The sequence below is a fragment of the Sorex fumeus genome, unplaced genomic scaffold, assembly GCF_029834395.1.
Source record: "Sorex fumeus unplaced genomic scaffold, SorFum_2.1 ptg000265l, whole genome shotgun sequence".
In the NCBI taxonomy this organism is placed as follows: domain Eukaryota; kingdom Metazoa; phylum Chordata; class Mammalia; order Eulipotyphla; family Soricidae; genus Sorex; species Sorex fumeus.
Window position 1 is genome coordinate 30,663,675 of NW_026606322.1, and position 25,887 is coordinate 30,689,561.

At 41.3% G+C, this 25,887-nt stretch overlaps 2 protein-coding genes across 2 annotated transcripts; both read right to left on the reverse strand.

Annotated features, from left to right (window-relative positions):
• Window positions 1-10,548: 10,548 nt before the first annotated feature.
• LOC130018482 (keratin-associated protein 13-1-like) lies at window positions 10,549-11,130 on the reverse strand. Its single transcript, XM_056109173.1, has one exon. It carries the CDS (start codon window positions 11,110-11,112, stop codon window positions 10,549-10,551), a length of 564 nt encoding a protein of 187 aa, XP_055965148.1. The 5' UTR covers window positions 11,113-11,130.
• Window positions 11,131-16,023: 4,893 nt separating this feature from the next.
• Window positions 16,024-19,873, reverse strand: LOC130018483 (keratin-associated protein 13-1-like). Its single transcript, XM_056109174.1, has 2 exons — window positions 19,864-19,873; window positions 16,024-16,607 (listed from the first exon to the last, which is right to left on the reverse strand). The coding sequence occupies exon 2, from the start codon at window positions 16,585-16,587 to the stop codon at window positions 16,024-16,026; it is 564 nt and encodes a 187-aa protein (XP_055965149.1). The 5' UTR covers window positions 16,588-16,607; window positions 19,864-19,873.
• Between the last annotated feature and the right edge of the window lie 6,014 nt (window positions 19,874-25,887).

A 25,887-nucleotide genomic window follows, 5' to 3' on the forward strand; every position in this document is an offset into this window, starting at 1 on the left:
TTTTTCCTCCTTGCTTGAGTGCTTTGCTCCACTATAGATGTGTCCCCCTTCCTGTCATATCTCCCAACCTCTTCAAGTGGCATGTTTCCTACTGAATACTATTCTCATGTTCTTTATTTCCATTGCTTTTGGGTATTTATTATTCCACCATTCCTCTTGATCTAATCCTATGATTCTCTGGTGCGGTATTTCCTTTCATTTTTTTCTAACTTCCTTTGTTTTCTTAAAGGTTTCCCACATCCAATTTTGGAGTTCCTTTAACATCACCTAAGCTCTATTATTCTGCTGCTTATATCTTGAATTTTTATATCACCTACATACCTTTATTTCTTTCATTTATGATTGTACTTTTCTCATTTCCACTCACATATTTCTTTGTGCTTTGCTGACCACTTTTTTCAGCTTGTTGAACATCTCAATAAGGTGTCATTAAATTCACTGAGAGTTTACAGACTGGTTTTATACTTGGTAGAGCCTTTGGCATACTTATTTTCACTCAATGAGTTTGGTGGAATTCTATATCTATTCTCCAATTGTGTTTCCTGTGTTCCTGTTGTGCTGAGTTGAGCCTTTATAAGTAATGCTCCCAACCCACCCTACTGCCTCCAGACTCTCTGAGGTCTTAGCTGGGCGTTGCTCTTTTCCTGCCCCACTGATCTTCACACAGTGACAGAAAGTTTAAATGTGAGCTGTGTGAAGTGTGATGGGTAGAACTGTCAAGTGCCTGCATATGCAGCCTCATGGTTTAGGCAACGTGGAGTTGAGCCTTCTGAGCAGATAGTGGAGTGGGTCGGGTGTTGAAGCTCTCAGGACTCAGCTGATTGGAAAGAGAATCTGCTTCCAGACCCAATGAGTCCCTGGGGACATCAAATATCATAGAAGTTATAGTCACATATGGAACTGGTTGGGCTGGAGCGATAGCACAGCGGGTAGGGCGTTTGCCTTGCACGCGGCCAACATGGCCGACCCGAGTTCGATTCCTCCACCCCTCTCAGAGAGCCTGGCAAGCTACCGAGAGTATTCGATATGCCAGACACACTAACAACAAAGTCTCCAGTGGAGACGTTACTGGGCCCGCTCGAGCAAATCGATGATCAACAGGAGGGCCTTTACCTTTTACCTTACCTATGGAACTGGTTAGAGAAAGACAGAAACAAATGGAGGAAGCTAAACTAGCAATTCTTCCAACTGTCCCCATATTTTATTTTATTTTTTTTTGCTTTTTGGGTCACACCTGGCATTGTGCAGGGGTTACTCCTGGCTCATGCACTCAGGAATTACTCCTGGCAGTGCTCAAGGGACCATATGGGATGCTGGGAATCGAGTTCCTGCATAGGCTGCATGCAAGGCAAATGCCCTACCCGCTGTGCTCTCGCTCTAGCCTGTCCCCATATTTTAATGAGAGATGAAAACAAGGCTTATTATTCTAAATTCCAAGTCATCTAAATTGATGAATAGATTGATGATAATAATTGAATATTTATAGTCACATTTCTCAGTGTTATATCAGAAAAACATCATCCCATGAAGTCCCCAAATATGACATAAATATTTTGCTCCATTTTTTTCTTCTTGAACATAGTTCTATGACATGATACAGAGAAGACACATAGTGGGTCTCTTGATACTTCATGTAGACAGAGACTTCCAGATGGCACATGATAGGATAGAGATCAGTGGTCTGAACCTGGTTACCAGGGTGGCAAAGTCATAAACAGAGTCTGGTTATACCAAGTTATCCCATATGAGGAGGAAAAGTTTATAGAGCAGCAATTGTTTACCTGTTGATAGAAAATAGGAGTTCAAGTAAGTTTCAGAAGTGCCTAATGTTTAAGGTCATCTTTGTAGACTGGGTTCTGATGTAGCACAGAGTGGTTTGGTCCCTTCATATTTGCACAACTTTCTCAGAACATGTATAATTCATTTATTCTCATTGAAATGGCAAAATTCAAACTTGATACCAATCATGTTTATGGGTCTTATAATCTGTTTTTATAGCAAGAAATTATGGGAAAGTTGATACTATTCATGTGATTTTATGATCAAAAAAATCTTTCTCCCCCTTTCTCCCTGGCACATGACTTCATGCAGATGGATTTCTACTTTATTCTGAATTTTTTCTGTCACTTTTATATGATGTCAAATGATCAGTAGCAAAGCATTACATTTTTTTTATAAATATGCTTCTAGTGATTGATTCTACATGTCACCCATGATTCACATTCTCCAAATTTATTTTTCATTCATCACAAATTATAATACAGTACTTTCTTTACATCAAATGAAAGGGAGAATAATGATAAATGACTGAGACATTACTACAAACAAAAGAAGAGGAAAATATTTTAAAGATAAAGTGATTCACAAAGAATAAAGTGAAAAAGTCACAAAAGAAATGTCCATGAACCCATTTAAAGAGAAAATAGAGATGAAACTATAATATAGGAGTAAAAATGGAGAGGAATTTCAGGTATGGATTGCAATTACTGTTGTTAGCCTATGGTATCTTAATCTAAATATCATGAAGACACATTTTGAAAACATATGTAGTGTATGGGCTGGAGCCATAGCACAGTGGGTAAGGCGTTTGCCTTGCACGCAGCCAACATGGCTGACCCGAGTGCTATTCCTCCGCCCCTCTTGGAGAGCCCGGCAAGCTACTGAGAGTATCTCGCCCACACGGCAGAGCCTGGCAAGCTACCCGTGAGGTATTTGATATGCCAAACACAGTAACAAATCTCACGATGGAGACGTGACTGGGCCTGCTTGAGAAAATCGATGAACAACGGGAGGACCATGACCATGAATGTAGTGCATGCACTTTCATATGTTTCATTTATATAATTAAAATTTTAAAACAGGACTGGCTGTATCCTAAACAACTCAGATTTCTCACTGATCAAAGATAGCATGTTTTGTACATTTTAAAGCCAACGGCTTTCTTGCAATTTCCTCTGAAAACATAAAATCTTTTTGATCACCTATGGATTTATTCTTCTTTTAGCTTACATATGTGATGAATGTTCATCTTTAATAAGCTTATTGTATCTGATAAACTTAGATAACAAATAGATGTTTTGGACAGTAGAAAAATATTAGAACACAATTTAAAAAAAGAAGTAGAGAAAATATTTGCTAGTTGTTATATTTGCTAGTTGATTTGTCCAGGAAGGTGAGAGTGAGACAGAAAGAGGAGAAAACAAAATTGATAAAAGAAATCACATGTAAAAGAAAATATTATTCTAGCAATTTCTTCAATCCTTGATAGTAGTCTGCCATGGAAAGAACAACATAACAATAACAAAAAACAGTTGACCTTGGTTTAAAATTTGCAGTGAGATTTTCTGAAGTCAGCCTTTTTTGGGTATCTTGATTGTTCAGGTAAGTCAATATGGCCACTTGTGATCTACCAAGGAGTGTTGGGTACAAGTCTGCTCAGTGACATTGCCATCTAGCTCTTGGATTTCCAATATAATTTATTCCTCTGTGAATGTACTGTTCTGAACAGATTATTTCCATCTTATAGTAGATTGATATTGAGCCCACTGACTTTATGATTTAGTGGTTTCTACAAGGCTCAGCTCATGATGGACAACGATTAACAGCTCTTGCCTTGTTTCAGGGTAAAGGCCCAATTAGAAGATAAGTTTATTCTTAGAGACCAATAGGTCTTGTTATAAAAATTTTATTGGGGACTACTGTATGAATCTCTCACTGGAACTTGCCATCAATTATTACATGTTGCTTTTATGATATATCACCAACTCCAAATGATCTTTCACATTGCCTGGCTCAAATAGGAGCACGGTGCTTATTTGAAATGAGTCTGGCAGGATCCTTTCTGGATCCTGACCCAATAAAAATTTCATACATAGCTTAGAGATGTAATTACTAGGAAGGGAGTCTGTTTCATCTAGTACCCTAAGAGTCTATCAAGTACTTTTTTTCCTTATTTATAGATTTTGGAAGCAAGAGACTTTCTTAGAATATATTTATATCCTTTAATTAGCATCAATATATTTCTGTAAATTAATTAATATAGCAATGCATTGCTTTATATAATTGACAAAGATTTTATATGTATTTAACATTTTTTAAAACAGGTAAGAAAAGAGTGATTAAATAGAATGCTACTTTAAATGTATGAATGGGAGATGATTCTTAAGGTAAATGAGATACCCAAACATTGTAATAATAGAGTATAAGTATCAAGTCTGATTTGCCATCTTTGTGACAAGGTAGTTTGTTAATTGCAAATTATAACTCCCCTCGCAAAAAAAATTCCCCTAACATAGATTATTTTATACATTTCTGCCTTGCTCATTTTATTTCTTTACAAAATTATCTGAAATTCCTTTCATATTGCTGGTGTCTTTTGTTAATCACAATCCTCCCGTTGTTCATCGATTTGCTTGAGTGGGCCCAGTAACATTGTGAGACTTGTTACTGTGTTTGGCATATTGAATATGTCACGGGGAGCTTGCCAGGCTTTGCCGTGTGGGCCAGATACTCTCAGTAGCTTGCCAGGCTCTCCGAGAGGGGCGGAGGAATCGAACTTGGGTCAGCCATGTTGGCTGTGTGTAAGGCTGTGTGTAAACGCCCTACCCACTGTGCTATCGCTCCAATCTACTTTTGTTAATATTTTATTTATTAATTAATTTTTAAATTGTGAAATGTACAATCATTGCAGAGTCTTCTGCTTCCGCATCTGGCTGCCACCAGGGCCCCTTGGAGGAGGGTGGGTTGAGTTTCCCTCCCCACCCTGAGCAGAGCCCCAGCAGCTGAAGACCTGCGGTTCCAGCCACAGCCATGCTTAAGACCACTCTCCATACATTCGGACGAGCCTCACAATGAAGGAACCAGCAGAGGAACCCAGGTGTGCGGGATCCGGGGTGTAGATCTCCAAGCCTGCTTGGATTGGGACTGAGGTCTCCTCCACCCAGATCCCTCATCTTCCAGTACATAGGCGTTCCACCCACGAACTGCCCCCGGCACCATGTAACCCCTTCAATGGCCAAGACACAGCCACTATAAAACCCTACTCCTGGAAGCAGGCAGCCACGCCACATCTTATTGTCTAGTTCTTACTCTGGAGAACCTGGCAGTCTATCAAAAGTATCCTGCCCACACGGCAGAGTCTGGCAAACTCACCGTGGCATATTCAATATGCCAAAAACCAGTAACAATGATGGGTCTCATTCTTCTGACCCTGATAGAACCTCAAATGTGGTACTTTTTTTAAAATCTCAGGGCTAGGACGAAGGAGACTTAACTGGGGTCTGCTCTAGGCAATCGCAATGGATGAACAACAGGATGACAGTGACAGTGATATTAGAATCATTAAGTCATAAACAACTCTGTTTATGACTTAATGATACAATCATTAAGTCATAAACAACTCTGTTTATGACTTAATGATTAGGTTTCCGTCATACCGTGTTCCTTCATGCTTCCCTTCACCAGTGTACATTTTGACAACCAGTGTCCCCAGTTTCTTTTTTTCTCCTCTCCCCTCCCTCTAAGGGAGGTACTTCTCTCTCTCTCTCTCTCTCTCTCTCTCTCTCTCTCTCTCTCTCTCTCTCTCTTGTTCTTGCTCTCACTCTCTAGCTCTCTTTGTATGTGTGTGTGGGGAGGCATTACACAGGTACTGAAAGGTTATTAAGTTTATCTCTCTACCTACTTTCTTGCTGTCTTTTGTAGTCTTACAATTTGAATTTTTGGATCTTGGTTCCCTTTGTAGGTCTAGAGTCTATACTGAACTTTGCTTCAATTCGTGTGAAATAAAATAAGAAAAATTGAAATTTGTAATTTATTCATTGTACATTTCTCATTGGGCTGGAGTGATAGCACAGTGGGTAGAGTGTTTGCCTTGCATGCGGCCAACCCAGTTGGCCCAGGTTTGATTCCTCCACCCCTCTCGGAGAGCCGGCAAGCTACCAAGAGTATCTTGCTCATATGGCAAAGCCTGGCAAGCTACCCATGGCGTATTCGATATGCCAAACACAGTAACGATAAGTCTCACAATGGAGATATTACTGGGCCCGCTTGAACAAATTGATAAACAATGGGAGGACAGTGCTACATTCTCATTATTCTTACAGACAGCCTAAAATTGGAGGAGAGAAAAATTCTTGAACATTAGTTTCTTTCCTTTTCTTCTTTTTTTTAACATTAGTTTTCTACATAAAGATTCTGAGATTTTGTTATTAGCATTAAATCCTAACATGTTATCTTAGCACATATTTTTTTTCTTGAAATGTAATGCCTTTAAAATTTCAGACTAGCAACATAAAAGGAGTATTAATGATTTTTTCTGTAAGTCATGAATAGTTTGAGTATTAAATATAAGAACATGAAATTCCACATCTCACAAAGCTTATTAATTCTCATACAGAATTGTTGGTTTCCTGCTGACACACATAAAGATAATAATTATATAAAAGTACTCAGTGAGATGAAGAAATATGGCTATTTTTTGGTCACACAATATTGAATGAATAAAAGAAAGGTATTTTAGCTAATGTATAAAACTTTCCATGTAATCTATTTACCCACTCAATTGCATTTTCCAAGTTCCTTTTTTCCCCTTCTTTCGTCAACAAGCATCAAGGTTCCACATTTATTGAAGGAATGTTTTGTACTCCTGAGATGATTATTTGTATAAAATCATGCATACAATACAAGAAATCTATAAAACAGCATTTTTGAAGAAGTAAGTGTTTAGTATGTTAATACGTTCATACACTTCATTTATTAGATTTCCAAATATGCTTTCAGAAATACAGTGAAGATTAATCTAACTACCCCAAATAAAAAGGATAAAATACTTGTAAATAGCCAATTAAACTAACAGTAGAAGTAACACACAACTGGAAATAAAAAAATGAGTTTATTGGATTAAATTCGTTTGTATTATTGTCTATTTTACAAATAAAATGCAACAATAATTACATTAGTTCATTTATCTGTTGTGCATTAACATGAATTCTATTCATTAACAAATTTGTTTCATTAATCTCATTCATCATATTTATTCATGCAATAGAATTAATCATTAAGCTTAGTATATTTTAGAGGCAGGTTTTAGTCAGTAGTTTGATTGAAGAATAGCTGAGGGGCTGGAGTGATAGAACAGTGGGTAGGGCGTTTGCCTTGCACACGGCTGACTCGGGTTCGGTTCTCAGCATCCCATATTGTCCCCTGAGCACTGCCAAGGGTAATTTCTGAGTGCAGAGCCAGAAGTAACCCCTGTGCATTGTCAGCTGCACCCAAAAAGAAAAAAAAAGAAGAATAGCTGAACAGAGAAGATTTTCTTATGATTAATAAGATTAAAACTCTATTAGAGAAGGAAAGTGCCTGCCATAGAGACAGGCTATGGGGATGGTGGCCAGAGGGAAATTGGGATCATTGATCGTAGGAAATGTACACTGTTGGAGGGATGGGAATTGAAACATTGTATGAATAAAAACCAATCAGGAACAACTTTGTAACTGTTAATCTCATGGGGATTCATTAAAAATCTCTATTTAGAGGCTATTGCCCAAATAACCTGAAGCTTCAACGGAATAATAGACAGAAGGAAGACACACAGATTGGCTTCTAACTTGATTATGAACAGTTTCTGGAAGTGAAGAGAGCAGGAACACAGAATTTGGTATGAGAGTTCACGGAAGTCATATGCTCTGTAACTTCTAGGTTTAGAGCCCAGGAAGTGGTAACTGCTGGACCCTGAGACCAGGGACTGTGGAATTTATCTCCCAGGTACTGCATGCTATAGAGCCATCTGTTAAACAGCAAGATGTGGAGCAGGAAACCGCCCAAGATGTCTGGCACCTGGAAGGTTCTTAGCAGGTACCCTGGCAGCCATGATAGAGAATCCCATCTCGCAGATTTCGGAAGGGCTAAGGTCGGTGCTGTAGACAAAGTTTCAGGGGTAAGAGGAATCACCGGGAGAGGTTGGTTAGAACAGGCAGCTTCAAGGGACTTGGAAAAGTTTCCAGAGCAGCCGTTTTTGGACATGTTGACAGGAAATTAGTTCAAATGAGTGATGAGATAAGAATTCAGATGAGTTACAGGAGATTTTGAGATTTAATATCACCACCTGGAGTAGAATTTTGTTATACTCTCATTCATGGGTGTGATGTTCTTGGCAATCAATTTTCCTATGTTTGGAATCTCTCATTTTCCTAAGTGCTTGTCACTGTCACCGTCATCCTGTTGTTCATCGATTTGCTCGAGCGGGCCCAGTAACGTCTCCATCATGAGACTTGTTGTTATTGTGTTTGGCATATCGAGTACGTCACGAGTAGCTTGCCAGGCTCTGCCCTCCGGGCGAGATACTCTCAGTAGCTTGCTGGGCTCTCTGAGAGGGGCAGAGGAATCGAACTTGGGTCGGCCATGTTGGCTGCGTGCAAGGCAAACGCCCTACCGCTGTGCTATCACTCCAGCCCTAAGTGTTATTTTTAAATTTTTATTAAGGTGCTAAGATTTACAAAGTTGGTAAAACCCAGCACTACATCAACTGACAGTGTCAGTGTGCCCCCTCTAATCTCAAGGTTCCCATTTGCCACTCCACCCCCCACCCCACCTCTGCCATCCCACTTCTTAGCAGACTGTTGTGTAGGCCAGCCTCAGGACCCTTTACAATCATCTTCTATTCAACAACATATTCCACATATGAGAGTAGTTTTCCTGTATTCGTCCCTTTCCCTCTGATTTCACGCAGCATGAAACTTGTCTAGTTCCAAATGTGCTACTGCAGCTCGCATGGTTTCCTATTTTCTGTTTCTTTATATCCCACATATATGAGAGACATCCTGTGCCTAGAACAACTATATGCTACTGAAGGGAGGCTGAGTTTCTGACTCTTGTGGGTTTCTCTCTCATTATATGATTCAAGAAAAAGTGGTTAAAATTCAGTATAGTTTATGGTGTTTTGTTTACTCACTTACTTTTGTCATATTCAGAATTTTTTCCTCCATTTCTAAAATAGTCCTTGTTGGGTGAAGAGATAGTATAAGAGTAATCTTCCATATGACCAATCCCAATTTGATCCCCAGAATTTCATGTGGTGTCTACGTACACCAGGAGTAATGCCTGAATAGAAAACCAGAACTAAACTTCTGAACACTGCTGGGTAAAACTCCAATCCCTGAAAAGAAATAAAAGCAATTCTCATTACACAGTACCTTATGGAAATCAAAAACTTTTTAATGCAACATTGGTTTACATCAGTGTTACTCAATTGGGAGCTATGTTTTTTATTGATTATGTCTGAAAGCATATGGCTTGATAATTAAATGCAGAATAGAACACGTTTTCAATATTTTACTGTTATCCATATTTCTTTATTATTTAGGTTGATATCAAATTCTTATAATCCTCAGCTTTTTTTGGTTCTAGAGATTAGTCAAACAGCATGGAATATAAACTCCATTATCTTGAACCTTCCCATTCATCTGCTAATATAGAGAAAAATCTGCAGGAAAATAATGATAAACCATTACTTTCACTAGAAAATATTCAGTGACTTAAAACCATTACTTAAAATTTTGTACATAGTCAATTTTATTTGTCCCCTAACTCTTTCTATCATGTATAATCCTAATAAAATAATTCTAACAATATTTTTAGAAACAGGCATGATTATGAATTAATTTTTATATGTGTCTCATGAGGATCAATACAGTAATAAGCAAATTTAATATTTAGGGAATGAAATTTATGATACTGAAATGTTAATCTATGAGTCAACATAGGATATCTGTAGTCTTATAGTCACTATCACTGTCCTCCTGTCATTCATCGATTTGCTCGAGCGGGCCCAGTAACGTCTCCATCATGAGACTTGTTGTTACTGTGTTCGGCATATCAAATACATCACGGGGAGCTTGCCAGGCTCTGCCGTGTGGGCGAGATACTCTCTTTATTAGCTTGCTGTCTCTCCAAGAGGGGCGGAGGAATCGAACTCGGGTCCGCCATGTTGGCTGCGTGCAAGGCAAACGCCCTACCTGCTGTGCCATCTCTCCAGCCCAGTCTTATAGTAGTCTTATACTATATAGTATAAGCTTATACTATATAGTATTCCTTACACTATATAGTATAAGATATATATATATATCTGTAATTTTCAACAGCGTACAAATTGAGAAAACAACTAAATTCCCAAAATGTGTTAAAACTTTCAAACATAGGCTTTCAAAATATTATCCTTACATAATGTTTTACTTATGATCATAGTCACAAAAATATGACTTAAGAAACAAGGTTGATAAATGTATTATAATTTGTCTATTAACATTATTTTGAAAGAAAATATAAACACATTAATTCATTTCTAAGCCAAATATAGTCTTTATTTTTGGATAAAATTGAAATATACAACTTTCAGATGAATTCAGTGTTCAATATTTGAGCCAACAGAGAGCTGTCAATATGAGGGTCTAATAAGAAGAGGATAAATTTTTCTATAGATGATGAGGTTTAAACAGATTAAGAAGAGAAGCATTAATATACTGGGGAAAAGTGATAAAGAAAATGAGGTGATCATTAGCAGCCAGATCCAAAGATTGGCCTATAAAAAGATGACTGGCAGGGCAGAGAGGTCAGGTAGGAAGGGCGGCAGAATGCAGAGTCATAGGTCAGAGAAGGGAAGCCACTGGCCCCGCAAGCCAGGGGTGTGAAGACGCTAGGGCCACAGCTCACGGAGTAGCGACTTCCAACCCCATAGCCCAGGGAGCAGCTGCTGCTGGAGCTCCAGCCCCGAGGCCCTGCATAGTAGGGGGATCCGCAGGGGCTGCAGAGGGTGGAGGGCCTGGGGCGGGAGCAGGATGACTGGCAAGGTGTGCAGAGGATGGAGGTCCCGGGGCGGTGGCAGGAGGGTTGGCAGGAGATGGGCACCACACAGGGGGCCTGGCACCTGGTGGGCTTGCAGATGGTTTCCCCACAGCCAGTGTGGAGAGAGGATCCCAGCTGGCAGGGGCTGGGGGAGCAGGCGTCGGTGCGGTAGACCAGGTTGCTGGGGTAAGAGGAGCCACAGGCAGATGCTGAGTAGCGCTGGCAGCTCCCCAGGGATCTGGAGGAGAAGTTTCCAGAGCAGCAGTTACTGGGCATTTTGGCAGGAGAGGAGATGAGTGGAGTTAGAGGGAAAGGATTCTGAGGTTGAATGTCAATTCCTGTACTGGAGCCCTTTTATACTCTCAGCAATGGGTGTGCCATTCTTCACAGTCATATCACCCAAGAGGAGGGATCCCTCATTTCCATATGTGTAGTCTGGAAACAATTTCTATAATTGCATAAAAATGTTTCTTACAATCTCATTTAAATTAAAATTATATTTATCAGGAAGTTACAGCCTAATCTAATAAGCTCTTTTAGTGTCTTAAATGCTGTGACTATTCCATTTAATGGCTTGTAATCCCAGTTGGGGACAAACCCTATACTACTTTTGTATGTTGACTAGGGGTTGAATAATTCTAGGGATAAGGGTTCAATAGAAAGACTCTTTTTTTCTTTTAATTAAAGAAAATAATTGTTTTGAATGCTGTCCTTTCTCTAAATTTCATCACCTGAAGTTGTTTTACATGTATTGCTCTAGTCATTTATATTTCTTCTCATATCTAGCTGAGGGACAAAAGATATTGATAAATTAAGAAATGCCAGAGTTAAGAGATAAATCAGGTCATGTGTTTAGATACAACGTTGCTATGGATTTCTAATTTGAAGCAGAATCTCAGTGTATCTAACACATACACATATTTAAGATTTGTAAGTCAAAATTTCTGGATACTCCATATTTCATGATTGCTAGTTTTAAATAAATAATGGAGCATAGCAACTCTACATGGCATTGTTCTATGAGTTATCATTATTTACATCCTTTATAAGCTATCTTAGATAATAAAGTTATGAATTTTTTTTAGTTTATACAAACATTAAGCAGTGTTGTTTGATAGAGTTGTCATTGGTTAATTTGGTATATACTTTGGCATTATTGAACCAATAACCTTAATCCTCCATGGGAATATTTAGGTATAACTATGCTAGTGATGATAGAGGTAAATATAGGAACTCTGGGTTTTATCCATCTCTTTGTGTAATTCAAATTAAAATAGATGAAATAATAACATACACATGGGAATTTATATATGCATTCTCCCTTTGCCATGTCCATGTACATTTTTCCAGAGACCCTACTTTTCTGGAACAACAGCGATGAGAGAATTTCTTCAGGGCATGTTTACTTTTAGTATATTTAGCATATTTTGTGCAATTTTCTTTTCATTACAAAACATTCCATTCCTGATATATGTGGTATACATATAATATTATTTTTCATTTAAAATATTCTATATATCCTTTTGTAAATAAGTATTCTCATGTCTGGATTAATGAATTAGAAATATTGAAGAATATTCACTAACTTAAGAGACAATTATGAAAGTTTAAAAGTCTGTTTGGCAGAAATAAAACACTTCAATATATGTCAATTGTGTCTAACAATACAGTGCACAATACTAGTAGACCTAGTTTTGATGATAATTATGTATATAGGAACATAAAACACTATGATGATCATTAAAGTCTCTTAAGATATTGCTGAAATTAAAATATCAATAATGGATTAAAATAAGACATTTTATGACCCTCTCTTTAAAGCATTAAAGGAAATACAAAGGGGCATAAGATATGGGTCAAATTGCACAATAGTAAATATGTAGAAATATGGCTATGTCAAAAATATGACTATATAAATCATATATAGCAGGACTAAGCAATATTTAGATATATAATTTCCTACTTTAAATATATGATCTTAGGGAGCAATAGTACATATCGTAGAGTTTGATCCCTAGTACCCACATAATCCATCCTACCCCTCCAAGAGTGATCATTCAGAGAAAGTCAGGAGTAAACCCTGAGCACTGCCAGGTATGATAATCCCTGTCCTGCCCCAATAAATTTTATCTTAAATATAAGGAAGCTGAAAAAGGCAAAGTATGAATAAACATATCAGGAAAAGCAAACAAACAAATCAGTTACTTCCGCTTCATTAATCTTAAGTTTTAATCACTGACAAAGCATTTATTAGATAATAAAGCAAGTAGAGCAAGACATTGCTGAGCAACATTTCTGTCATGCTTCCAGGAATATGCAGATCAGTTTACTGTTTGTTTAAAGGTCATTCTAAAGCTACACCCTCCGATAAATCACCTGTGCCAATATGCATTATATTAGACTTAGAATATCTCATTTAACATTTGATTTCTCAAATAGTAGAAGTCATTTAAATTACTGAATGAATATAAGGGCCTATGGGTACCATATACTCAAAAGTCTCAGCAAATATTTTCAGTCTTTCATAATGTTGAATGGGATATCACTTCACTGAATATCATGGTTCATAAGCAAATATAATTAAATACCTTTAATAAATCCTAAAGAAGACAAAAATATCAGAGACTTAAGACCACTTATCCTGATCGTGATTCATGTATTACTGTTACAGTTTTATATAATACTATAAAAACTGATAGATAACTGTGATAAACGTGTGTACCTATGTATTCAGAAAACCATATCCACAAATTTCATAACATTTTATAATGTTTAGTTATACTACAGAGTCTTATCATAAATGTATAGAGATATATAATATCTTTATACCTTTTCAACATAATTGTTATGTACCTTCCTAAGTATACTACTAGAATTCAGTTGCAGTCTTAATACTTTTTTGAAGGTGACTTGTGTTTCTTTCACTCTCATTCTCTTACCTTTTTCTCTTTGGCTCATCAGTTTAACTTCAGGGTTCCTAAGTGTAGACATTTCTTAGTATATATCAAGCATGGAGTTCTTAGGGTTTTTGAGTGGATAAAATTATATTGCTTTACTACTTGAAACATTGCCTCTGCAATAGTTTCTATTATGTTACTTTTTATGGACTTGGTGCATTCTTGACACTAGCTAGTTTTTATTGAACACACATATGTAGATTTAATTTAACAGTAGTACCATCCTTCCATTGTTCATAGATTTGCTTGACTGGACACCAGTAATGTCTCTATTGTGAGACTTTTTGTTACTGTTTTTGGCATATCAAATAGACCACGGGGAGTTGGCGAGGCTCTGTGGTTGGGGCAGGATACTTTGGTAGCTTGCCAGGCTCTCCGAGAGGGATGGAGGAATCGAACCCCGGTCGTCCACGTGCAAGGCAAATGCCTTATCCGTTGTGCTATCAGTCCAGCTTGAATTTAATGCATCTGTTAAAATTGTGCTTTTTAACATATTTACACTAATTTTTAAAAATATGAAGGCACCATAATTTGTATATTCACAGTTGAATTTCAGGTGTATAATGTTACCAGGAGAGTCCCACACCACTGTTGATTTTTCTTCACAAATGTCCCCATGTTCCCTCCCATAAACCTTACACCACCTTGACAGACACATTTTTTTTTCTTTTTGGGGTCACACCTGGTGATGCTCAGGGGTTTCTCCTGGCTCTGCACTCAGGAGTTACTCCTAGGGTTGCTCAGGGAAACTATATGGGATGCCGGGAATCGAATCCAGCTCAGCCACATGAAAGGCAAACTCCCTACTCACTGTACTATTGCTCCAGTGGCATTCAGGCCATTTTTATTGCAGTTTGCATCTCATTCTTTCAGTATTGTGGTGTAGCCATATGTATAAACCACAGCTCTACATAAGTAATGCAACCAAATCCCTGGCCTCTACCCCTATGGTAATATCCCATCCGTCTCGTCTTACCTCCTAGGATTTCTTTCCTTATTATCCTCATTTCATCTTACTCTGTTGCAACTTCTCTGATATTCTGTGTGTGGATATCCCAAGCAGTGCTCAGGAGGCTCTGGGGACCACTCCCAGTAATACAGAACTCACCAGGCTAGCTACTTCAGTTCTAGGGCTCAAATATGCATTATTGCTCAGACATTGCAGTGCTAGAAACCGCTAGGGCCCCTCAACAGTGCTCTGAGGTCTGTAGAACATACCCAGAAATTCTCAGATCCATTATATCCTGGACATAGAACAGGGATTTAGTGCATTCAAGGCATAAGACCTAACATCTGTACTGTTCCGATATTTTTACTTCAGTGCATCTAAATAATGAAAACAGGCAAGGCTCATCTGAATATTATGTTAACTAATTATTTATAGATGATTTCAAGCAAAATCTCAATTAGTAAGGGAGTTATATATTTATGGTTCACTATACCATTTAATAGATGTTCAGATTTGCAGACAGTTTTGATGAAACATTTATGGAGTTGTAATGTTCAACTTGTTATTTAACTTTTGTCTAATCAAACTGGGCTTAGGAACAATTCCAAGTGATATTTACCCCTATATTTTGTATATTACAACTATATTTTGGATAAGATATGTTGAATTGTACCAGATTCCTTCATACATAACTATCACTTAACAATAGCTAACTGTTCAAAGTACGTTTGCATACGTTGATAATCTAGTTAAGATCTCTTTTACTCCTTACAATCAAATAACTCTGAAGCTTTATATATGAGTGTAATTATAAAATAACAAATTACTTTAAAATATACCCATTTGCTCATGAAAATTTTGGGGGCAGGGTGAGACAGGAATCACAACGGTGATGCTCGAGTTACTTCTGACTCTGCTCTCAGGAAATTCTCCTGACAGTGTTGGGGTCTATCTTCAATGTATGGGGAATCGATACCATTTAGCCAGATACAAGGTAATGTGCTGTGCGAATGCTCCAGTTCAAAGGCCACACAATTTTGTAAGAAAAAACAAACACATGTATTGAATTTTCAATGCAAAATTTAGAATTTATTGTTCAGCTAAAAATTGAAGTATATAATTTCAAATAAAGTCACACATGAGGCCATAGACAGGGTAATATGAGGATAATCAAGAAATAAGAGGATAAACAACTAGATAGCTGGTGAAGTTAATAAAGCTTAATAATTGAAGCACTGATAACATTGGGGAAAATAAGGTAAAGGTGTAACGAGATGATCATTAGCAGCCAGATCCGAAAATTGGTCTATAACAAGAAGACTGGCAGGGCAGAGAGGTCAGGTAGGAAGGGCGGCAGAATGCAGAGCCATAGGTCAGAGAAGGGAAGCCACTGGCCCCGCAAGCCAGGGGTGTGAAGGCGCTGGGGCCACATCTCACGGAGTAGCGACTTCCAGCCCCATAACCCAGGGAGCAGCTGCTGCTGGAGCTCCAGCCCCGAGCCCCTGCATAGTAGGGGGACCCGCAGGGGCTGCAGAGGGTGGAGGGCCTGGGGCGGGAGCAGGATGACTGGCAAGGTGTGCAGAGGATGGAGGTCCCGGGGCGGTAGCAGGAGGGCTGGCAGGAGATGGGCACCACACAGGGGTCCTGGCACCTGGTGGGTTTGCAGATGGTTTCCCCACAGCCGGTGTGGAGAGAGGATCCCAGCTGGCAGGGGCTTGGGGAGCAGGCGTCGGTGCGGTAGACCAGGTTGCTGGGGTAAGAGAAGCCACAGGCAGATGCTGAGTAGCGCTGGCAGCTCCCCAGGGATCTGGAGGAGAAGTTTCCAGAGCAGCAGTTGCTGGGCATTTTGGCAGGAGAAGAGATGTGTTATGTTTGAGGGAAAGGATTCTGAGGTCGAATGTAGGTTCCTGGAAGAGAGAGCCTTTTTATACTCTCAAATATGGGTGTGACAGTTTTTAAAATCACATTTCCAAGACCAGGAGTCACTCATTTGCATCTGTGTAACTCAATAATATTTTTTATTGTGACATGTTAATCCTTAGCATCATTGTTTTTGATTCAGAAATTTATCATATTTTTAACAGTAAGTCAATGACATCAATAATGTATGGAATACTATGACTCTATGGCATTATGTCCTCTTTTTCCTGGTGGAATGAATAACTGCATTACTCCTTGTCAAAAAGTCATTGAGTCTTTCCCTTTATGATGACTGAGTGAGGCTTAGGGCATCTGTTGAAGGAAAAGAAGTTACACCTTTTTTCTGTAACATCTATGGGACATCTAATTTTTACCAATGAAGTCTTTGTTAGAAAGTAGTTCTTAATTATTTTTCACTTTATTAGAAAGTAATTCTTAATTATTGTTATCTGCATTTTTAAACTTCTTAAGAGGAAAACAGAAGAATAGTGGGTTATACAGTACATAGATGTCAAATAATTGAGAAAGGCCTAATTGAAGTTCAGTCTCTGTGGATTCTGCTTTATGCGAATATGCAAGATTGAAAAGTCTCAAAGATTAAATGCAACAGTATTTCACATGAACCGATTATAAAACTAAATTTATACTTATTCATCTGTAAGTTTTATCTCCTAAATGCTTGCATATCAACTATTTACTTAAACTTTCCATTGTGCTCTTTGCTGTAAGTAGTGTTGTGATGAGTTTGTGAGTATAGGAATTTGTGTAGCTAATACAAAATTCTATGTCATTTTACATAAGAGAAGGGAGCATCATTGCCTTTTGACACCATTGCCTTTGGAATCCAGAAACCAAAATTACTTCCATTTTACCAGGATCATTGAAAAGCTATTGAAATCTATAGAAAAGAGAAGGTATCTACTCCTGTGAACTCTGAATCATAAATCCACACAAACATACATATCTTCATAAGAATTATTTACAACTATCAAGATCTGGGAATACCCGAAGTGCTCAACAGGAGAGGAGTTGATAATAAAATTGTGGATATACATTAAAGTATGAGAAAAGAGAAATCCGGCAATTCTTAGCAACCTGAGAGGAATTGGAGGATATAACGCTAAGTGATGTTAGGCAGAAGGCAAAAGCCAAATAATAGATGTTATGCCTGGTATATGCAGGGTATAAAGAACCAAAGCTATACAGTAGACAATCCCATATGGAAACAAACCTGAAATATTTCCAACAATACAGTAATTAGAGGACGGTTAAAGGGGTAATGAAGAGGTTGAAGTAGCACTGCAGATATAAAACAGAAGCTTGGGGAATATTGCAAAATAATTTACCTAAAATTTTATATATATATATTATATACTACATATATATTTCTGTGTGCATGTGTGTGTGAATTACTTCTAAGTATTAGCATTAAAATAGTTCATGGTTTGACCCAGCAATACCACTCCTGGGAATATATCCCAGGGAGGCAAAAATGTATAATCGAAGTGACATCTGCGCTTGTTTGTTCATTGCAGCACTCTTTACAATAGCCAGAAACTGGAAGAAACCTGAATGCCCACGAACAGATGACTGGTTAAAGAAACCTTGGTACATCTACACTATGTAGCTGTTAGAAAAGATGAAGTCATAAAATTTACATACAAGTGGTACAATATTGAAAGTTTCATGCTAAGCGAAATGAGTCAGAAAGAGAGGGATAGACATAGAAAGATTGCATTCATCTGGGGGATATAAAGTAACGAAGTATGAGATTAATACCCAAGAATAGCTGAGATCAGCACCAGGAGGATTACTCCATAACTAGGAGGCCAGCCGGGTATCCTAGAGGAAAGGGCAGTTCAGATAGAGAAGGGAGCACCAAATAAAGGATGTTTGGAGGATCCTCCCAGGAGGGGAGATGCATGTCGAAAGTAGACTATGGACTGAACATGTTTGCCACTCAATTCCTCTTTTGCAGACCACAACACCCAAAAGGAGAGAGAGAACACAGGGGATTGCCCTGCCACAGAGACAGGGGGGATGGGGGGATGGGGGTGGGAGGGATATTATCCATGGTGGTGGAAAATGGGCACTGGTGGAGGGATGGGTATCTGATTATTGTATAATTGAAACCAAAGCACAAAAACTTGTAAATCTACAACTGTAAAAAAAAAAATAAAATAAAGGGAAAAAAATAGTTCATGGTTTTAAATTGCAATAGTTTTTGTTGATTAAAATCTTGTAAATATTACTAATTAATTAGATGCTTATTAGGTAAAAAGCAAGGTAGCACTGTAGCACTGTCCTCCTGTTGTTCATCAATTTGCTTGCTCAGGCACCAGTAACGTCTCACAACAAATTGTGAAACTTGTTGTTATTGTTTTTGGAATATCAAATACGCCGTATAAAAAAAATCTTGATAAGAGAAAGAACACATGGAGGGTGCGGGATCCCGGAGGAAAAAAAAAAAAGAAAAAACAGGTTCCAAAAAGAATCAAGTTCACCCGCAAGTTCCAGATGGAGTAGGCGCCGCATCTCGCCTCCCCCAGATGGAACCCCGGTGACCAGAAGCCTCTACAAACACAGCTCGAGTATGCGGGAACGAGGACTTTTTCTCAAATCTGCCGAACTACACCTCCCAGGTAACCTCTGATTCCGGAAGTCATGCCCACAGCCCGCCCCCCAGCGCCATCTTTGAAGCCTTAAGCATAAGAGAAAGAACACATGGAGGGTGCGGGATCCCGGAGGGAAAAAAAAAAAAGAAAAAACAGGTTCCAAAAAGAGTCAAGTTCACCCGCAAGTTCCAGATGGAGTAGGCGCCGCATCTCGCCTCCCCCAGATGGAACCCCGGTGACCAGAAGCCTCTACAAACACAGCTCGAGTATGCGGGAACGAGGACTTTTTCTCAAATCTGCCGAACTACACCTCCCAGGTAACCTCTGATTCCGGAAGTCATGCCCACAGCCCGCCCCCCCAGCGCCATCTTTGAAGCCTTAAGCATAAGAGAAAGAACACATGGAGGGTGCGGGATCCGGGAGGAAAAAAAAAAAAGAAAAAACAGGTTCCAAAAAGAGTCAAGTTCACCCGCAAGTTCCAGATGGAGTAGGCGCCGCATCTCGCCTCCCCCAGATGGAACCCCGGTGACCAGAAGCCTCTACAAACACAGCTCGAGTATGCGGGAACGAGGACTTTTTCTCAAATCTGCCGAACTACACCTCTCAGGTAACCTCTGATTCCGGAAGTCATGCCCACAGCCCGCCCCCCAGCGCCATCTTTGAAGCCTTAAGCATAAGAGAAAGAACACATGGAGGGTGCGGGATCCCGGAGGAAAAAAAAAAAAGAAAAAACAGGTTCCAAAAAGAGTCAAGTTCACCCGCAAGTTCCAGATGGAGTAGGCGCCGCATCTCGCCTCCCCCAGATGGAACCCCGGTGACCAGAAGCCTCTACAAACACAGCTCGAGTATGCGGGAACGAGGACTTTTTCTCAAATCTGCCGAACTACACCTCCCAGGTAACCTCTGATTCCGGAAGTCATGCCCACAGCCCGCCCCCCAGCGCCATCTTTGAAGCCTTAAGCATAAGAGAAAGAACACATGGAGGGTGCGGGATCCCGGAGGAAAAAAAAAAAGAAAAAACAGGTTCCAAAAAGAGTCAAGTTCACCCGCAAGTTCCAGATGGAGTAGGCGCCGCATCTCGCCTCCCCCAGATGGAACCCCGGTGACCAGAAGCCTCTACAAACACAGCTCGAGTATGCGGGAACGAGGACTTTTTCTCAAATCTGCCGAACTACACCTCCCAGGTAACCTCTGATTCCGGAAGTCATGCCCACAGCCTGCCCCCCAGCGCCATCTTTGAAGCCTTAAGCATAAGAGAAAGAACACACAGAGGGTGCGGGATCCCGGAGGAAAAAAAAAAAGAAAAAACAGGTTCCAAAAAGAGTCAAGTTCACCCGCAAGTTCCAGATGGAGTAGGCGCCGCATCTCGCCTCCCCCAGATGGAACCCCGGTGACCAGAAGCCTCTACAAACATAGCTCGAGTATGCGGGAACGAGGACTTTTTCTCAAATCTGCCGAACTACACCTCCCAGGTAACCTCTGATTCCGGAAGTCATGCCCACAGCCTGCCCCCCAGCGCCATCTTTGAAGCCTTAAGCATAAGAGAAAGAACACACAGAGGGTGCGGGATCCCGGAGGAAAAAAAAAAAGAAAAAACAGGTTCCAAAAAGAGTCAAGTTCACCCGCAAGTTCCAGATGGAGTAGGCGCCGCATCTCGCCTCCCCCAGATGGAACCCCGGTGACCAGAAGCCTCTACAAACACAGCTCGAGTATGCGGGAACGAGGACTTTTTCTCAAATCTGCCGAACTACACCTCCCAGGTAACCTCTGATTCCGGAAGTCATGCCCACAGCCCGCCCCCCAGCGCCATCTTTGAAGCCTTAAGCATAAGAGAAAGAACACATGGAGGGTGCGGGATCCGGGAGGAAAAAAAAAAAAGAAAAAACAGGTTCCAAAAAGAGTCAAGTTCACCCGCAAGTTCCAGATGGAGTAGGCGCCGCATCTCGCCTCCCCCAGATGGAACCCCGGTGACCAGAAGCCTCTACAAACACAGCTCGAGTATGCGGGAACGAGGACTTTTTCTCAAATCTGCCGAACTACACCTCCCAGGTAACCTCTGATTCCGGAAGTCATGCCCACAGCCCGCCCCCCAGCGCCATCTTTGAAGCCTTAAGCATAAGAGAAAGAACACATGGAGGGTGCGGGATCCCGGAGGAAAAAAAAAAAAAGAAAAAACAGGTTCCAAAAAGAGTCAAGTTCACCCGCAAGTTCCAGATGGAGTAGGCGCCGCATCTTGCCTCCCCCAGATGGAACCCCGGTGACCAGAAGCCTCTACAAACACAGCTCGAGTATACGGGAACGAGGACTTTTTCTCAAAACCGCGCGGCCGCTTACGCGGCCGCGCAACATCTCTCTATATACAAAGTGATCAATGAGAAGTAAACCACCCAATCTTTCTCCCTGAAAGTCAGAGTTAAGTTTGGAGCACGGCCACAGCCCCAGAAACACAAGGACTTAATGCAGAACCCAGCAGCTTAGAGCAGAAAAGTGAAAGGACTATGCGTTAATCCAGGCCATCAAGTCTGCCAGAGGGGAAAGGGTGTTGCCCCATTCGCCCTCTCTTCTCTGGAAAGAAGGATGGTGGCCGCATGGGAGCCTTGTGGACAGCAGGTATGAGCCGGGGGTGTGGGGGCGACTAAAACCTCATGGGAAGGGGGGCGTTCCGGTCCGTCCTTCACGCCCTACCGAGGTCACCAGTTGCCCCCCACGAGCGGCTCTCCAGCACGGCCACAGCCCCAGAAGCACAAGGGCTTAATGCAGAACCCAGCAGCTTGGAGCAGAAAAGTGAAAGGACTATGCGTTAATCCAGGCAATCATTTCTGCCCAGAGGGGAAAGGGTGTTGCTCCCTTCCGCCCTCCTCCCTCTGGAAAGAAAGATGGCGGCCACATGGGAGCCTTGTGGACAGCAGGTATGAGCCGGGGGTGTGGGGGCGACTAAAACTTCATGGGAAGGGGGGCGTTCCGGTCCGTCCTTCACGCCCTACCGAGGTCACCAGTTGCCCCCCACGAGCGGCTCTCCAGCACAGCCACGGCCCCAGAAGGACAAGGACTTAATGCAGAACCCAGCAGCTTGGAGCAGAAAAGTGAACGGACTATGCATTGATCCAGGCCATCAAGTCTGCCGGAGGGGAAAGGGTGTTGCCCCATTCGCCCTCTCCTCTCTGGAAAGAAAGATGGCGGCCACATGGGAGCCTTGTGGACAGCAGGTATGAGCCGGGGGTGTGGGGGCGACTAAAACCTCATGGGAAGGGGGGCGTTCCGGTCCGTCCTTCACGCCCTACCGAGGTCACCAGTCACCGCCCACGAGCGGCTCTCCAGCACAGCCACGGCCCCGGAAGCACAAGGACTTAATGCAGAACCCAGCAGCTTGGAGCAGAAAAGTGAACGGACTATGCATTGACCCAGGCCATCAAGTCTGCCGGAGGGGAAAGGGTGTTGCCCCATTCGCCCTCTCCTCTCTGGAAAGAAAGATGGCGGCCACATGGGAGCCTTGTGGACAGCAGGTATGAGCCGGGGGTGTGGGGGCGACTAAAACCTCATGGGAAGGGGGGCGTTCCGGTCCGTCCTTCACGCCCTACCGAGGTCACCAGTTGCCCCCCACGAGCGGCTCTCCAGCACGGCCACAGCCCCAGAAGCACAAGGGCTTAATGCAGAACCCAGCAGCTTGGAGCAGAAAAGTGAAAGGACTATGCGTTAATCCAGGCAATCATTTCTGCCCAGAGGGGAAAGGGTGTTGCTCCCTTCCGCCCTCCTCCCTCTGGAAAGAAAGATGGCGGCCACATGGGAGCCTTGTGGACAGCAGGTATGAGCCGGGGGTGTGGGGGCGACTAAAACTTCATGGGAAGGGGGGCGTTCCGGTCCGTCCTTCACGCCCTACCGAGGTCACCAGTTGCCCCCCACGAGCGGCTCTCCAGCACAGCCACGGCCCCAGAAGCACAAGGACTTAATGCAGAACCCAGCAGCTTGGAGCAGAAAAGTGAACGGACTATGCATTGATCCAGGCCATCAAGTCTGCCGGAGGGGAAAGGGTGTTGCCCCATTCGCCCTCTCCTCTCTGGAAAGAAAGATGGCGGCCACATGGGAGCCTTGTGGACAGCAGGTATGAGCCGGGGGAGTGGGGGCGACTAAAACCTCATGGGTCGGGGGGCGTTCCGGTCCGTCCTTCACGCCCTACCGAGGTCACCAGTTGCCCCCCACGAGCGGCTCTCCAGCACAGCCATGGCCCCAGAAGCACAAGGACTTAATGCAGAACCCAGCAGCTTGGAGCAGAAAAGTGAATGGACTATGCGTTGATCCAGCCCATCAAGTCTGCCGGAGGGGAAAGGCTGTTGCCCCATTCGCCCTCTCCTCTCTGGAAAGAAAGATGGCGGCCACATGGGAGCCTTGTGGACAGCAGGTATGAGCCGGGAGTGTGGGGGCGACTAAAACCTCATGGGAAGGGGGGCGTTTCGCTCCGCCCTTCACGCCCTACCGAGGCCACCAGTTGCCCCCCACGAGCGGCTCTCCAGCACGGCCACGACTCCAGAACACAGAAACCAATTTCTTAACTATCTGACTTTCAGTAGAAATACTTCCAGGGTCAATAAGTAAAATAGCAGAAATCCAAAACCAACATTTAATTCTTGAACCCAGCTGGAGAAAGCAAATCATTTCACAATGCTTTTTCAGCATGTCTGATTTGGGGGGGGGGGGGTAAACTCTAAATAATAGTGGTGAATCTTTTATTGAAACAATCTAATCAAAGCGGATAGAGTGTTAACTAGAATTCATCTGCCTCACAGGGATGGGAAGGGGTGGGGGGTGGGGTTTTATTGGGGTTCTTCATGGGAAAAAATAAGTATTGGTAAAGGGAAATGTGTTTGATATTTGCATGAATGAGACATAAACCTGAAAGCTTTGTAACCTTTCCCACAGTGATTCAATAAATAAAAAAAAAAAAATCTTTATGCCATCTTCTGAATGATATATAATTCTTTGGGCTGGAGTGATAGCATAGCAGTAGGGTGTTTGCCTTGCATGCAGCCAACATGGCCGACCCGAGTTTGATTCTTCTGCCCCTCTCGGAGAGCCCGGCAAGCTACCGAGAGTATCTCGCCCGCACGGCAGAGCCTGGCAAGCTCCCCGTGACGTATTCGATATGCCAAACACAGTAACAACAAAGTCTCCAGTGGAGACGTTACTGGACCCGCTCGAGCAAATCGATGATCAACAGGAGGGCCTTTACTTTTTTAAGAATAAATATTAATATTAATATTACTTCAAAACGTAATCCTCCTGTAGTGTCCCCAAAAGTGACACATAAGTGAATGACCACGCTTAAAACAACATTATATCATACATTCCATTTCTTTGTCATAGGACCAACATTTATAAAGAAGATTTAATGTGGCTAATAGGTGCCAGAGATGAAACAAAGATCAACACATTTTCAACATCATAGCTTAAAGCTCTGAAATTTAGCATAAAACTAGATATCCCAACATATATAGTATTTTCAATAATATATTTAAAATTTACTTATTTCCGAACAGTACAGGGGCATTAGAAATTTTGATGCCAGTTATCATTGTCCCAGTTAATATAATTCTTTCCTAGGATATTTTTGCTTTGATTTCATATGAGTTATATTAATGTATGTTGATATATAATTGTACATATACTTTCTTGGGCAACATTTCTGTAGATTTACCCAGGCAAATGTTTATTTAATTTTCATTCTTTCTTACATTTTTTGTTTTGAGGCATTTTTCCCTTTTGACTTACAGTTTTTATTTATTATTATTTCAATGATGGAGATCCAGTTACAATTCTCTAAGTGGTTTGTTACCTGAAAAAATCTATATCATTACTGCACACAATATTCAATATGAAAATTTAATTTTAATATTTCTTTCATAATGTGATGATTTTAGGATTACCACTATAATTAGCTATACCTTACCATACTCACATTGCTCATCTTGTCTGATGTTCTATTCAATATATTTTATATAATTATAAATATAATTATTTTTCAGATGTACATATTATATTGAAAAAAGCACGTTGTTTCTCCTCAGTTGTGTATGTAATATATAACCATTTTATCAATTATATGGGCTGGAGCGATAGCACGGAGGTAGGGCGTTTGCCTTGCACGCAGCCAACATGCCTGACCGGAGTTCGATTTCTCTGCCCCTCTTGGAGAGCCCAGCAAGCTACCGAAAGTATCTTGCCCGCACCGCAGAGCCTGGCAAGCTACCCGTGATGTATTCTATATGCCAAACACAGTACCAACAAAAGTCTCCAATGGAGACGTTACTGGGCCCACTCGAGCAAATCGATGAACAACAGGAGGACAGTGACAGTGACAATTATATGTTTAATCATGATCACGATCATCCTGTTGTTCATCGATTGCCTTGAGCAGGCACCAGTAACGCCTCCTTCGTCCTAGCCCTGTGAAATGCTCTTTCAGGGTTAGGAGAATGAGACCCATCATTGTTACTGGTATTTGTCATATTGAGGACACCACAGCGAGGTTGTCAAACTCTGTCATGTGGGCAGGATACATTCGGTAGCCTGCCGGGTTGTCATAAGTAACAACGAGATAATAATATGTTGCACAGCC

Coding starts and splice junctions, on each gene's coding strand:
- LOC130018482 (XM_056109173.1), bottom strand. CDS start 11,112: ATGCCCAGTAACTGCTGCTCTGGAAACTTCTCCTCCAGATCCCTGGGG.
- LOC130018483 (XM_056109174.1), bottom strand. CDS start 16,587: ATGCCCAGCAACTGCTGCTCTGGAAACTTCTCCTCCAGATCCCTGGGG.